Source organism: Molossus molossus, unplaced genomic scaffold (assembly GCF_014108415.1).
Source record: "Molossus molossus isolate mMolMol1 unplaced genomic scaffold, mMolMol1.p scaffold_m16_p_11, whole genome shotgun sequence".
In the NCBI taxonomy this organism is placed as follows: domain Eukaryota; kingdom Metazoa; phylum Chordata; class Mammalia; order Chiroptera; family Molossidae; genus Molossus; species Molossus molossus.
The window spans coordinates 56,026,337-56,038,682 of record NW_023425346.1 but is presented as its reverse complement, the minus strand read 5'-3'; the positions used below and the strand labels follow the sequence as shown (position 1 = coordinate 56,038,682).

Sequence of the window (12,346 nt, the reverse complement as noted above, 5' to 3'; positions counted from 1 at the left end):
TGGAAAGAAACAAAGTCTACTGCCAGTGATTTCTATAGCCTAACAAATAGATGTTTCAATTCTTCCCAGCTCATTACCTTCAACTGAATTAAGCCTTTGATACCAGGCCCTTTAAAAAACTCACTTACTAATTTATAAGGATCCGAAAGGGAAAAGATTCAAATGCTCACCCCCACCCCAAGTTAAAGGAGAAAACCCTCTGTAGTTCCTCAAGATGGGTGTGGTGTAAAACAGAAAATGTAATAACAGTACCTAGTCCAAGGCACAACTGGGCCACATTTCCCTATAAGAGTGACAGCAGGTCTCAAAAAAATGGAACAGGTTTACTACTGAACTAGCAGAACCAGATCTCAAAATTCTTATAATGTGTTATGGAACCACCATCTTCACAGTTATTACTTTTTCCTTCATATCTCCCCTTAAAATGTTATAGCAGCTCAGGCAGCCAGGGGCCTCTACCCTGATTACTCACAAATACAAATATCCTCATTTAAGCTGGGTGGTTCATTTTACTATTCTCTCTACCTTTTCTGTTTGAAATATTTTTTCTTTAGTTTTAAATCCATATTTGCTCCCTGCCCCCCCACACACACACACACACGCACACACTTTTTCTCAGGGAACACAGAACCTTGGTAGGCAAAACTGGCTAAAGGGTGAATAGAGATTTAATTTTCACTTTTTCCTTTATATACATTTCCATTTCTGAAATGTTTGAGGCTTGGTTTGTAAACCACAAGGTGAGTATCACTTTTAAGGAAGTAGGTTATTTTAAAGGACCACAAATGCTACTGCCATCAGGATCGAGGCAGTAAACTGGGTGAATTAGGCCAGCCACATAGTCTGAAATCTCTATTCTACAACATCGGTGTAGTTTACTGACCACATACATTGAAATCACTTGAGGTACCTTTTATAAGAACAGACTCCAAGGCCTCATATTACAAATAAGTCATAACCTCCAACTTAAGAGCTGGTTTCTGCATTAACAACACCCGGAAAATTCTTACTCATCCCTTCATCCCTCCATTTCCAGCCCTAGCCCACCCTTACCAAAACTTCCAATTTAGAACTTCATTTCACTTTTTTCCTAGCTCATCTATAAGTAAAAAACAAGATAGGAGTATTGTTTCACAAAAACTGCATCATACTACATACTATCATTATGCAGCTTGCTTTCCCCCCCACTTAATACATCACAGAAAGCTTCTTTTCCTTCCAAAGAATTTTCCATTCTAAGTTTTCAGCAGCTAGTCCTTTACTTGGATAATACATTTACGCAAGAATTACCCTCATCTACTAAATTTCACCTACTTTATGTACTTACTGATTAGCAACGGAGTGTTTTAATTACAAAGATACAAACTACTGAATTAATATTTGTACAAAATCTATGTATATCATGACTGGATTCCTATTAAATTAAAATTTAGCAAGAAAATTACCTAGCTCAGTGTCTTCTGAGGCTAGGCAGCTGTTTGTAGTTAATTAATTCTGAGGGTAGGGTAGGGTAGGGTAGTTCATTACTAAATTTTATATAGTTCGATGTTTATATGCAAACCAGGTTGTATCTGCTTGAAATTATAGATAAAAAGTGAGTTTTGCCCTGGCCAGGTGACCCAATTGGTTGGAACGTCATCCCATACACCAAAAGGTTGTGGGTTGGATTCCTGGTCAGGGCACATACCTGGGTTCTGGGTTGGATTCCCAGTCAGGGCATGTACCAGGAGGCAACCAATCAATGTTTCTCTCTCACATCAGTGTCTTCGTCACCACCTCCACCTCCACCTCCGCCTTCTCTCTCAAATTAATTTTAAAAAATATATCCTTGGGTGAGGATATAAAGTGTGGGTTTTTTGTTTTGTTTTTTGCATAAGCTACAGCACATTTACACAAACATCATGTTATCCACAAAATTCAGACAACAGATCCCACAAAACTCAGCAGTTATACAAGTGACAGAATTAAAACTAGAAAATGCGGATTTTTAAAATAAACTATGTACCAAAATACTAACTATAACACACTCAAATACTTATGAACAAACAAATGTATCATTACATTAATAAATAAGGAATTTGGTGCCTGCAATGTTTCATTTCCAAAATAAATAAAATTTGTGGAGCAAATATGGCAAATATTAAGAACTAGTAAAGCTGGACAAGGCAATGGGTTACATTGTGTTAACTGTATTTTTTCCTACACTCTTCTGTATGTTACACTATTTCATAATAAAAAGGTACTTCTGACCTGTGGAATTCATTAAAAGTAATTCCAGATTTTTCTCTCACCCTTCCATGCCAGCAATGGTTCATAAAATTCCACAGCTTCAAATTTTATAAACATTTTACATCTATTGGAAAGACCAAAAAAGTTGTCCTCGCCCTGGCCGGTTTGGCTCAGTGGTTAGAGCGTCGGCCTGCGGTCTGGAGAGACCCGGGTTCGGTTCCCGCTGGGGGCACGTACCTCGGTTGCAGTTTGTCCCCGGCCCTGGCTGGTTGTGCGGGTGGCAGCCACTTGATGTGTTCCTTTCACATCGATGTTTCTCTCTCTCTCTGTTCCTCTCTCTCCCTCCCACTCTACCTGAGCAAAAAATGGAAAAGTGTCCTCGGGTGAGGATAAAAAAAAAAAAAAAAAAAAAGTTGTCCTCTAACTCCTTATTTTTAAAGTTATCTAACGCTAAATTATAGCTTCTGGTATGCAGGTATTCCTGTACTTTCTTAAATATAAATTAACTAAACCAAGCAAATAGATCATTTCAGACAACAAATGATCAATGCATAAGATCTGTTGGCATGTATAAAAATGAGAGAGAACATACTAAAAGAATAACCAGAGGCCTGCCTTGGCCAGTTTGGCGCAGCGGTTGGAGCGTCGGCCTGCGGTCCAGAGAGGCCCGGGTTCAGTTCCCACTGGGGGCACATGCCTCGGTTGCAGTTTGTCCCCAGCCCTGTTTGGGTCGTGCAGGAGGCAGCCACTCCATGTGTCCCTTTCACGTCAATGTTTCTCTCTCTCTCTCTCTCTCCCCCCCTCCCACTCTATCTGAACAAAAAATGGAAAAATGTCCTCGGGTGAGGATTTAAAAAAAAAAAGACAGCATCAAGACTCGAGGAGGCAAAGAAAGGAAATGTTTATACTAACCTTTCCCTACTTTAAATCCTGTTCCCACCCAATACCCTTCATTTAGACTCCTGGTAATCTAAGATATCAGATGTAAAGATAAAGAAAAATGGATGCTGTCTGCTAGTGACTGTGACTGATTGGACAAGAAACTAGGACCTCATAGTAGTCACATAAACAAATGATTGCCAAGAGCTGGCTGGCACTCTAGTCCACCTAACCCGTAAATACTTCAATCTTCTGTTTTGTGTATCAACAGTTTGTGCCTTTTTATTATCAAGTAGTATTACACTGTACTTCACTATGTTTATCCATTCCCTATTAGAGCCACTCAGACTGTCTGACGTTTGTAGAGATTACAAATAAGGCTGCTGTAAATATTTGTGTACAGGTTTTTGTGTGAACTAAGTTTTAATATCACTTGGGTAAAAACCTAAGAATAGGATTGCTGGGTCTTATCATATTTGTACGTTTAATGTTTTCAGAAATTTAGTCCTTTTTTGTTGTTGTTATCCTCACCAGAGAATGTTTTTCCAATGATTTTTAGATGGGGGAGAGAGGGAAGGAGAGAAAAACATCGATGTGAGAGACATACTGATTGGCTGCCTCCATCACAACCCCGACCAAGGCTGGGGGATCGAACCTGCAACCCAGGTAGGTGCCTCTTGACTGGAATCAAACCCACAACCCTTTGGTCCATGGGCCAATGCTCTAACCGCTAAGCCAAACCATCACAGCAGAAAGTCCCTTTGATGGTCAGTGAACTGAATTATTCTGTACAACAGAGGAAGAATAATTTTGAGATAAAGGAAGAAAGATTAAAAAAACAAGTAAAATGAAGAATAACTGAGGTGAAATTAGAAAAATTCCAGCCCTGCTGTGTTAAAGAAAAGGGTGTCTGGAGGTAGAAATAATTAATGTGGATTTGTAAATTATCTGATTTTCTGGATGAAAGCCTCACTTCTGTTCCCCTCAACCCCATCTTTAGTAAAACTGGGGGAGAGGGGATAGGTGGGACTCTTGGTTAGTGATGAGGCTGAACACTTAAAATGAAAGTAGGGCCCTGGCCAGTTTTGCTCAGCGGTTAGAGCATCGGCCCACGGACCAGAGAGTCCCGAGTTTGGTTCCTGCTAAGGGCATGAACCTCGGTTGCAGTTTGTCCCCAGCCCCGGTTGGGGTGTGTGGGTGGCAAACCACTCAATGTGTCTCTCTCAAATCAATGTTTCTCTCTCTCTCTTTTCCTCCCTCTCTCCCTCCTGCTCTATCTGAAAATAAATGCAAAAATGTCCTCGGGTAAGGATAAAAACAACAAGAAAAGTAAATTAATTAAATAATAATAATAAAAAAAGCAAGCAAGCAGGGATTCCCTATCTTGACAGTACATTTGGAATCCCAAAATTGAAGTAGGCAGTCCTTCAAATCCCCAGAGTTGGCATAGTCTGGAAGTGGTTTATAAGTCTTAGACAAGAAATCAAAGTACTAGTTTAGCTTATATTTACCAAAGAGCCTCACTAAAGGAAAACCTTGGGGGTAAATTATTGTGCCTGAGGTTTTTCTTAAATTGGTATTCTATTTTAAGGTACATGTTTCACTGGGACTCCTCATACAAAAGCATTTCAAGTAGCAGTTAAGCTTGTTAGAAAACTGTGAGAGTGTATTTACTGCCATTAAAATTATAATGGGAAGGGCCCCTGAATTTGCAAGTCCTTTGTTACCTTTCTTTGCCATAGCTAGTCCAACCTAAACCTGAAGTAGGATTTCAGAAGTGGATTTATTCCTAAAGCCAATAATTCTCCTGGAGCTTCCTTTGCTGTGGGCCTCCTGACATCTTGTTTGAGCAGAAGTGGTGAAAGAGTCTAAGAGTAGTCCTGGGTGATTGTATTGCCCTCTTGCCCTTTCCCTCCAGACTGGGAAACTCTACAGGACAAAGGTGCTGCAACAAATGAATTGCAAGGAAAAAGAAAAAGAGATGGAAGAGGAACACAAAGACTTAAGACTATTCACAATGTATGTATGGACTTTATTTGGAACTTGATTTAAACAAACTGGGAAATAAAAAGGTTTATAAGGCAATTAGCAAAATTTAACATTGAATGGATATTTTACTAATTGTAGTTGCAATAATGGGATTTTAGTCCTTACATTTTAGAGATACACAACTAATAAAATAAAAACTATTCCAGCCATTCTACAAGCAAAGAATCAGAGAAAAAAACTTTTCAGCTTCGAGATGCAAAAAAAAAAATCTACTCAAGGGATAGTGGCAAAACATGCCACAGAAATTTTTGGATAATCCATTTTCCCCTTTCCAAATCAAAAAAGTATTCCCTCATTTGCAAAAGTCGGCAATATCTGAAGAACTGCTGGATAACAATATTATGCACACTAATATATACACTTGACACACCTAACATGCAAAAAGGTCCAAAAAATTGTATTTCATTTGAATAAATCTAGCTATTTTTATATTTCAATACTGGAAAGCATAAGCCACACTGATCAAGGTAAAAAATAATCATTAGTTAAAGAGGATGTTAAGGGCTGATCCTAATATAGAAATATTAAAGGGAATAGGACACACCTGACAGGTGTGGCTCAGTGGTTGAGTGTTGACCCATGCACCAAGAGGTAGTCCAATTCCCAGTCAGGGCACATGCCCAGGTTGTGGGTCTGATCCCCAGTGGGGGCAAGCAGGAGGCAGCCAATCAAAGTTCTCTCTCTTCGATGTTTCTATCTCTCTCTCCCTCTCCTTTCCTCTCTCTCTAAAATCAATAAAGAAAAAAATGTATAAAAGGAATAGGACAGCAAAAAAATAAGTTACCAGTTTGGCTCAATGATGGGAAGTAATAGCCTGTGAGAACCATACAGGAAGGTATAATAATAAACTACTTCAGTTTGAATACAGTATTATTTACCTCACAAGATTCAAGAACAAACTATTGATGCAGCCTTAACTTTAAAAATAAGTTACAAGGCATAACAAAGAAATGTCTTTACCAGCAACATTATTTAGGATGAAAATATAATCTTCTTTACTTATACAACATGATGATGAACAATTCAACCAAAAATTAAACATGTATTACACATTTTAAAAGTGGCTCCAGTGAGGTTCAAATTCAAGTTCTCCTCTCAACTATCTCGATTGTACAAGGAAGAATGGTTGCTCTTACTACCTGTCAGTCATCCTTGACACTGCAACCAAATGACTTTTCTGAAACACAGAAATAACTTGCTATAGGGGGGAAAAAGAAGGGTACTTTATTCTCTAGTCAGTGGAAAGCCAAAGTCAAACCTAGCTCAGCATTCAAAGCCTTCTCTAATTTGATGCTAACTTCGCATTTCTTCCTGTCAGCTAAGGTGGTTTCTAATATATGAATAAGTACTACACTTCCCACTTATCTCAGCCAAACAGATGTATCCAAACCTATTCAATCATTCAAAGGTCAGTTCTGTAAAACTCTTTTAATACTTCCAGTACAAATTAGTTTATTAGTAAATACTGATAAAATATTCAGCACCCATAATGCACCAGACATTGGGGACAATAGCAAGGTACAGTTCCTGGACACAACAATCCCAAAGTGGAAGAGAAAGCAATTGAATATTCTAGGCAATATGGGAAAGACTTATAAAGTGTGATAGCAGCTAGCATTAAAAAAACAAACAAACTAATTCTGCTCCAGGTTATCAGAGATAGCTCAAAAAGTGAAAACACAGATGGACCATGAAGGACTACAAGTTCTAGCAAGAAACATATAAATATTATGTGTATTTCTACTAAACATTTATCAACCTGTGTCTATACTCCCTAGTGATGAACAATATCTTGTACACAGTGCTCAGTTGTTCAAGAACCTCATGATAAAGATACCAATCAACAAACAAGTAATCAAAGTCATAAAATGCCCCAAATGAATAATAATCTCCTGAATGAACAAAAATAGCAACATCTTTACATTTTCTAATTATTTTGCAAAAGGTATGGCTGAAATAGTCTAAGACAGAGAAATAAGTGCCTATAAACACTTCTGGGTTAAAACAGCTGTTTAAATCTTAAATTCCTAACAATAAGAATATGCAAGTCTCTGAAACTCATCAGCATGTTTCATAAACTGCAGGGAGCTGGACTTCAGTTCCAAGGGTGACACAACTATTCAAAATGCCATTAACCCTTTGTTCCTAATCAACCTTTCCAGAATCATCTACTTTTTTCCTGCCACAGCCCACTACTCCAACACTTTTCAGGACTCTCTGCCTAGTTACAAGACGTTCTGACTGGCTCAAATGTCCTCCCCTAATTTAAAACGGGTGATCCTTATAGACAAGGGCCAAGTCATCTCCATGAAATAGCTCTAAGCATAAATTAATCACTCCGTTACACAGGTTTTCAGAACACGCTTTCTATTTAAGCATTAATTTGCCTCACAAAAACAAATATATACACAAATATATCCCCACTAGACTGTAAAACTTTTGATGTCCTTAGTCTTTATTACCTCTCACAGACTACCATCCAGCCAGGCACCCAGAAACGACGTGTGAAATAAAAGTGACTCTCCTGGAAGCCTCATGTTTGATAAAAATTCCAGATTCCAAGTCAGAAAACCAGAAATGCAGTTCCAATTTCCCATGCTTCGTTTTTTCTAAAAAGTGAGCCTATTTTCCGTCATTTCTGGATACTCCCTAATAAACTCCAGCCTATTCCCAACATTTTCCTAATTTTGTATACTCCGTATTCCATAAAACGATCAACTACCTCGAAAGCTTTGTCCATTAGTACAAGATGTATTTCCCTTTTTCAACAATGATCAGTCTCGAAACAGAAAGCTTTTACTAAAATCAATCAAGGGAGGGGGAAAAAAAATCACATTTTAATCCCAAATCATTTCATACAAAAAAGTTATCTTAGGCGCCTGAAGACACAAATCAGCCAAGGTTAAGAACAATGGGCCTCGATTTGACAAAACTCGATTTAGGGCTGCCCGAAAAGCGGCTGCCGTATTTCAGTGTTTTTCTGACCCTCCTATGCACAAACTATGCCGACGACAGTTCCCAGAGACAAGTGAGCCTTTGCTCCCACGCCCTTTCCCGATCCCTTGCCCTAAAATCCTCCATAGCGAGCCGTTTAAACAAGGCCTTCTGGTCAAAGAGAAAAGAAGCAACCCTGAAGTAGCAGCACCCAAACACGGAACAAAGAGCCTGTCCGGGGTGTAAAAGTAGGACGCCATTACGTGGGGCAGTGGCCTGCACTGCTGGCGCCGAGGAGACGACCCAGGCCCTGAAGCGCAGGCTCGGCCTCCACAAAAGAAAGCCCAGAAAGAGACAGAAACCCAGGAAGACAGAATTTTAGCGGGCTCCGGAGCGGAAAAGACATGTAACTAGCGGAAGACCGCTTACCTTCGTGAGTCTTGGCAATCTTCGCCATTTTGTCCACTCGAACACAGACGGAACTGGCGCTCCCAAGAACTTCCGCTCGTCGCCGCTGCCACGGAGAAAAATAGCTGTGGGCTGATTTCTGCGCATGTGCCAAGCGGGAGCGCGCTCCGTCGAGTGACACGTGACAGAGCAGCAATCTATATGGAATAGAGAGGTGCATTATGGGTGGGGGGAGGAGCCAGGATTAGGCCGGGAGGCGGTCTTCGTGGTCATCCAGAAATGGACTGGCGGGATAAAGCATAGTGCCTTTAAATGAGTAACTTTGCCGTGGAGGAAAGTTTTCAGAACGGGAAGAAACCTCAAATTTCCTATTCCCTTTCGCCAAATCCCCGGGAAGGCATCTGGAGATCAGACAAAAGCTTTTCTTAGAATCCGTCTCAGCTGTTGCAGTGTTGCGTTAGGGAAATACTCTCATCCTTCCCGCTATAATTCAAGGTCATTTTGTTTTAAATAATTATTTACCATTTAGGTGGGAGCTTACATGTTCCTAAACACTACTGAACCTCACAAATAGCCCAGTAAAGCAGGTTCTTATAAAACCACTTGATCGCATTAACACTGATGAAAAGCCTCTCAATCCTAAACGTCATTCCTAAATCAGGAATTTTAAAAAGTCAGTAATGGAGGGTTTTTTAAAAATTATTATTCCTTATTCATCAATTGTACTAGCATAACCTTGTAATGTCACTTGGACCTTGGACCTTGGAATTGAAAAAGAACAAAACTTAAGGGAATTTGGTACAGGAGGTAGCCTAGGATAACATAGAGCCATCACAAAGAAAGTGTACCTCCCTGTGATAGACTCATGACACATACTTAGAAGAGTCTTTAGTAACTAAAAGTGGGATTTTTATAAGCATCAATGAAAAAAATCAATTTGATGGTTTAAAAATTTCAATTGTTAAACTTGATTTGTTTTATTTATTTCTTTTATTGATTTTAGAGAGAGAGAAAGGGAGAAGGAGAGAGAAAGAAACTGATGAGATATGCACTGGCCACCCCCTGCATGCCCCCCCAACGGGGATCTGGCCCACAACCTGTGCATGTGCCCTGACCGGGAATTGAACCGGCAACTTCTTGATGCATGGGTCGATGCTCAACCAGTGAGCCACACCAGCCGGACACTACTTTTTTTTTTTTTTTTTTTTAATCAGTTATTTATTTTTAGAGATCTAGAGGAAGGGAGAGGGAGAAAAAGAAACATCAACATCAATGTGATACTGATGAGCTGCCTCCTGCATGCCTCCCACAGGGGATCAAGCCTGCAACCCGCCAACCTGCCATTTAGACATACTGACTTAGACCCCCCCCCCCCTCCAACCAACCGAGCCACACCGGCCAGGGCTAAATTAATTTGTTTTAATTTAGATTTAAACAACAGTTGAAGGAGGAAGGAGATGAGCTAAGAGACCTAGATTATTATACAATTATTGATAAATGCTAGTTCTTGGATTGGCAGAGGGTCCACAGATATTCTTTATACAGAATGGTCTATAACCTACAAATAGATTACATTTATTCTTTTATATAGACAAAGTATCATATTTTAAAACAATATAAGGTAAACGAATGAGAAATAGGGAAAGATAAGGGTGTTATTATCATCCATCAATAATCAACATATTAAAATAATTCATCCAGCCCTGGCCAGTTTGGCTCAGGGGTTAGAGGGTAGGTCCGAGGGCCAAAGAGTCACAGGTTTGATTTCTGGTAGGGCACATACCTAGGTTGTAGGTTTGTCCCAGGTCCAGGCATAAACTGGAGGCGACTGATGGATGTTTCTCTTGCACATCGATGTTTCTGTTTCTCTCTCTCTCTACCTTTCCCCCTTCCTCTCTTTCTAAAATCAATAAAACATATCCTTGGGTGAGGATTTAAAAAAATCACAGGGACATTGCATTAGATTATGTTTTTTTTTTAAAAAAAGATAGCCCTGGCTGGTTTTACTCAGTGATTAGAGCGTTGGCCCATGGACCAAAGAGTCCTGGGTTCAATTCAGGTCAAGGGCATTTACCTCGGTTGCTGTTCCTTCCTGGCCCTGGTCAGGTTGTTTGGGAGGCAACCAACTGATGTATCTCTCTCACATTGAAGTTTCTCTCTCTCTCTTTCCCTCCCTCCCTCATACTCTGAAGATAAATGGAAAAATATATCCTCTGGTGAGGAATTTACAAAAAAAAAAGGATAAATTCATATATACCAGGTGATTACAGTCATGTAAAAATATATGCAAAGAAATTCACCAAAATGTTAATAGTGGATATTTATGAATGATAGAATTATGAGTGTTTTTTCTTCATAAATATTAGTATTTTCCATATAGTCTGCCATAGGCATGTATTATTATTTTGTTGTTGTTGTTAATCCTCACCTGAGAATACCTTTCCACTGAATTTCTAGATAGAGTGGAAGGGAAGGAGGGTGGGAGGGAGAGAGAGAAACATCAATGTGAGAGACACATTGATAGGTTTCATCATGCACGACCCCATCCAGGGCTGGGGATTAAACCTACAACCTAGGTACGTGCCCTTGATCGGGAATCAAACCCTCGACCCTTCTGTCTATAGGCCATTGCTCTAACCACTGAGTAGAACCAGCCAGGGCAGCATGTATTATTTTAATAAACAGGAAGAAAAATGTATTCAAAAAATGGAAAGCATCTGCAAAGTGGGTATCACATTTGTCTTTCCAAGATAGAGGGAAGCTGCATTAGCTGGCCACCTAATATTATGTGCATACTTCTCTAGGTTCCTAGGTATTGAGTCACTTTTATAGGTCGAGGTCATATATGGATAGTGAGAATGGAGACTTTGCCTAAGATTGAGAGAGACTCCCTTCTCTCAGTCTTCTTCTAAAGACTAATTTGTCTTTAATAAAAAGATATTATTCAGACAGTAAGAAAACAGAGTTTTTTTCAACATCAATAAATAATAATCAGCTATTAATTAATTAGGCTTTCTACCCTTTTCTGGTGAGGCTTTTTGTTTCAAAGGTGAGGAGTGATCTGCCCCCCCCCCCTTTATAACCTAGACAATTGACAGTGATGACATCCAATTAAAAGGAAAATCCATTCCTTTTTAAATATGTTTTTATTGATTTTAGAGATCGAAGACAAGAGAAATAGAAACATCAAAGAGAGAGAAACATCAACACTGATCGGCTGCCCCTGCACACCCCATGGGGATTGAGCCTGCAACCTGGATTTGTGCCAAATGGGACTCGAACTGGCGACCTCTTGGTGCATGGGTCAGTGTTCAACCACTGAACCACAATGGCTGGGCCATCCCTTTTTTTTAAACCAAGGGCACTTGGAGGCTGGCTTTTCCTAATCTAAAACAAAAAAAGAAAGACAAGGAAGGAAAGAAAGAAATAATGCATTTTGCACAGCAAAGGAAACAAAATGAAAAGGCAACCTACTGAATGGGAAAACATATTCGCAAATGATACATCCTATAAGGGGTTAATATCCAAAATATATAAGGAGCCCTGGCTGGTTTGGCTCAGCAGTTGGAGCATCAGCCTGCGGACCAAAGAGTCATGGGTTTGATTCTGTCCAATGGCATGTACCTCAGCTGTAGTTCGTCCCCAACCCTGGTCCTGGTGGTATAGGAGGCAACTAATTGATGTGTCTCTCTCATATCGATGTTTCTCTCTCTACCTCCCTCCCACTCTATCTAAAATTAATATATATAAATATATATAAGTATATAAATAGTTATATATATATGAAACTCATAAAACTTAACACCAAAAAAATCCAATTTAAAAATGGGCAGAGGACACAGAGAAC

General features: G+C 39.6%; 1 protein-coding gene across 4 annotated transcripts in view; it reads right to left on the bottom strand.

The window, feature by feature from the left end:
• SF3B1 (splicing factor 3b subunit 1) overlaps positions 1-8,696 on the bottom strand; it is a 36,763-nt gene extending 28,067 nt beyond the window's left edge. For 2 of the 4 annotated variants that reach the window (XR_004958733.1, XM_036255068.1), the window contains exon 1: positions 8,521-8,696. Coding sequence is in view for 3 of the 4 variants with exons in the window: in XM_036255068.1 (XP_036110961.1) it covers positions 8,521-8,548 (28 nt within the window). In the remaining variant the exon portion in view is untranslated. The remainder of the gene's footprint in view (positions 1-8,520) is intronic. The other 2 variants (XM_036255065.1, XM_036255067.1) reach the window with 2 other exon arrangements.
• Positions 8,697-12,346: the final 3,650 nt, after the last annotated feature.